Source organism: Vigna radiata, unplaced genomic scaffold, assembly GCF_000741045.1.
Source record: "Vigna radiata var. radiata cultivar VC1973A unplaced genomic scaffold, Vradiata_ver6 scaffold_392, whole genome shotgun sequence".
NCBI lineage: Eukaryota > Viridiplantae > Streptophyta > Magnoliopsida > Fabales > Fabaceae > Vigna > Vigna radiata.
Window position 1 is genome coordinate 191,231 of NW_014542626.1, and position 1,548 is coordinate 192,778.

General features: G+C 43.9%; 1 protein-coding gene across 1 annotated transcript in view; it reads left to right on the forward strand.

Moving 5' to 3' along the window:
• Positions 1–302: 302 nt before the first annotated feature.
• LOC106780543 (pentatricopeptide repeat-containing protein At3g49170, chloroplastic-like) overlaps positions 303–1,548 on the forward strand; it is a 4,846-nt gene continuing 3,600 nt past the window's right edge. The window contains exon 1 of the mRNA XM_014668847.2: positions 303–1,203. Coding sequence (XP_014524333.1) covers positions 800–1,203 — 404 coding nt within the window. The 5' untranslated portion in view covers positions 303–799. The remainder of the gene's footprint in view (positions 1,204–1,548) is intronic.

Below are 1,548 nucleotides of genomic sequence, written 5' to 3' on the forward strand. Positions count from 1 at the left end.
ACACTTTTATACAGTAATAAAAAGTTCAGTTTTCACTTACCTTTGCGACACGGCGTTTCTCCCNTATCGTTCTATGCCTTTGCTACCACTGCTTCTCCTTCGAACTTTGACGGTGCATCATCAAGGAGATCTTCTCGCGTTCTCCAGACATCGCGCTTCTCTTCTCTCGCGTGTCTTTTCTTTTCGATGCCACCCTCTGACTGGAAGCTTCTGGCGAAGGGTTTTAGCATTGCAATTTGGGCTAAATTGTAGTGGGNCTCAGACAGAAAGTATCGGGCCCAGTTTTATTATGATTGATCACAGGAAGATGAATGGCTACCGTGTATCCAACTGGGTTCTGCTGTCGCAGTGTGTAAGAGAGCTGAAGCTCTAACCTAGTTCGTGTTGGCATCCATAAGGCACATTCCTCTAGTGCCAAAGTTCTACCCAGCTCAACAAGAGTCGTTTTCAGCACGGTAGATATTTGAAAGAAGTGGTGTCAGAATGTGAATGCGAGGTAGAAGAGAAATAATAAAGAAATATTGATGGCGAGCTTAAGCTCCCTGTGTGTTCAGTGGCGAATTCATGGCCATGGCCCCCGAGGTTCAGAACTCCGCAAAGCCATCTCCACGCTTGACCTGACGCTACAGCCGGAGGAGGTTGGCAGCCGTCAGAAACTTATAAACTCCTCCGTTCTCCTCAAAGCCTGCATAAGGTCTGGTAACTTGGAGCTTGGTAAACTCCTTCACCACAAGTTGATTCACTCTGGACTCCCACTTGACTCTGTTCTTCTCAACTCACTAATTAGCCTCTACTCTAAATGCGGGGACTGGCAAAGCGCGCTTTCAATATTCCAGATGGACTGGCTTCAGATGTCTGTGTGGGTTGTACTCTGGTGGACATGTATGCTAAATGTGCAACAGATGGATCACAAGAAAATTCTAGGAAAGTATTTAATAGCATGCCTCTTCATAATGTTATGTCTTGGACTGCTCTCATCTCTGGATATGTACAGGGCAGAAAAGAACAAGAAGCCATGAAACTGTTTTGTAACATGCTTCATGGTCATGTTGCACCAAATTGCTTCACATTCTCCAGTGTCCTCAAAGCTTGTGCAAATCTTCCTGATTTTAGCTTCGGCAAACAACTGCATGGTCAGACAATTAAACTAGGCCTTTCCGCAATTAATTGTGTGGGGAATTCTCTTGTTAACATGTATGCAAGGTTGATGGGTGTCGCGGCCCATACAAATTTGATTGCAATTCAGAAATGCAGTATAATGCTAGGGAATGACTCCTAAGTCGTCTCTCAAGGACCAACTGCGGTTCAGAGTCAAGTCTAACACGAAAGGGGGGTTTTGAAAAGTGTTTTTGTAGGGAATGCGGAAAATTTAAAATTCACGCTGGAACTGGACAACTCTGACCTTTGCTCAATGTTTTACCCATAACTTTTTCTACAGAGCTCTAAATGAGATGAGGTTTTTTTCGCTGGAAAGTAGACTCAAATATCTTTCATTTGACACATAAAAAGTAGCATTTGGACCTCTGGTGTGGTTGCAGTTATTTTTTT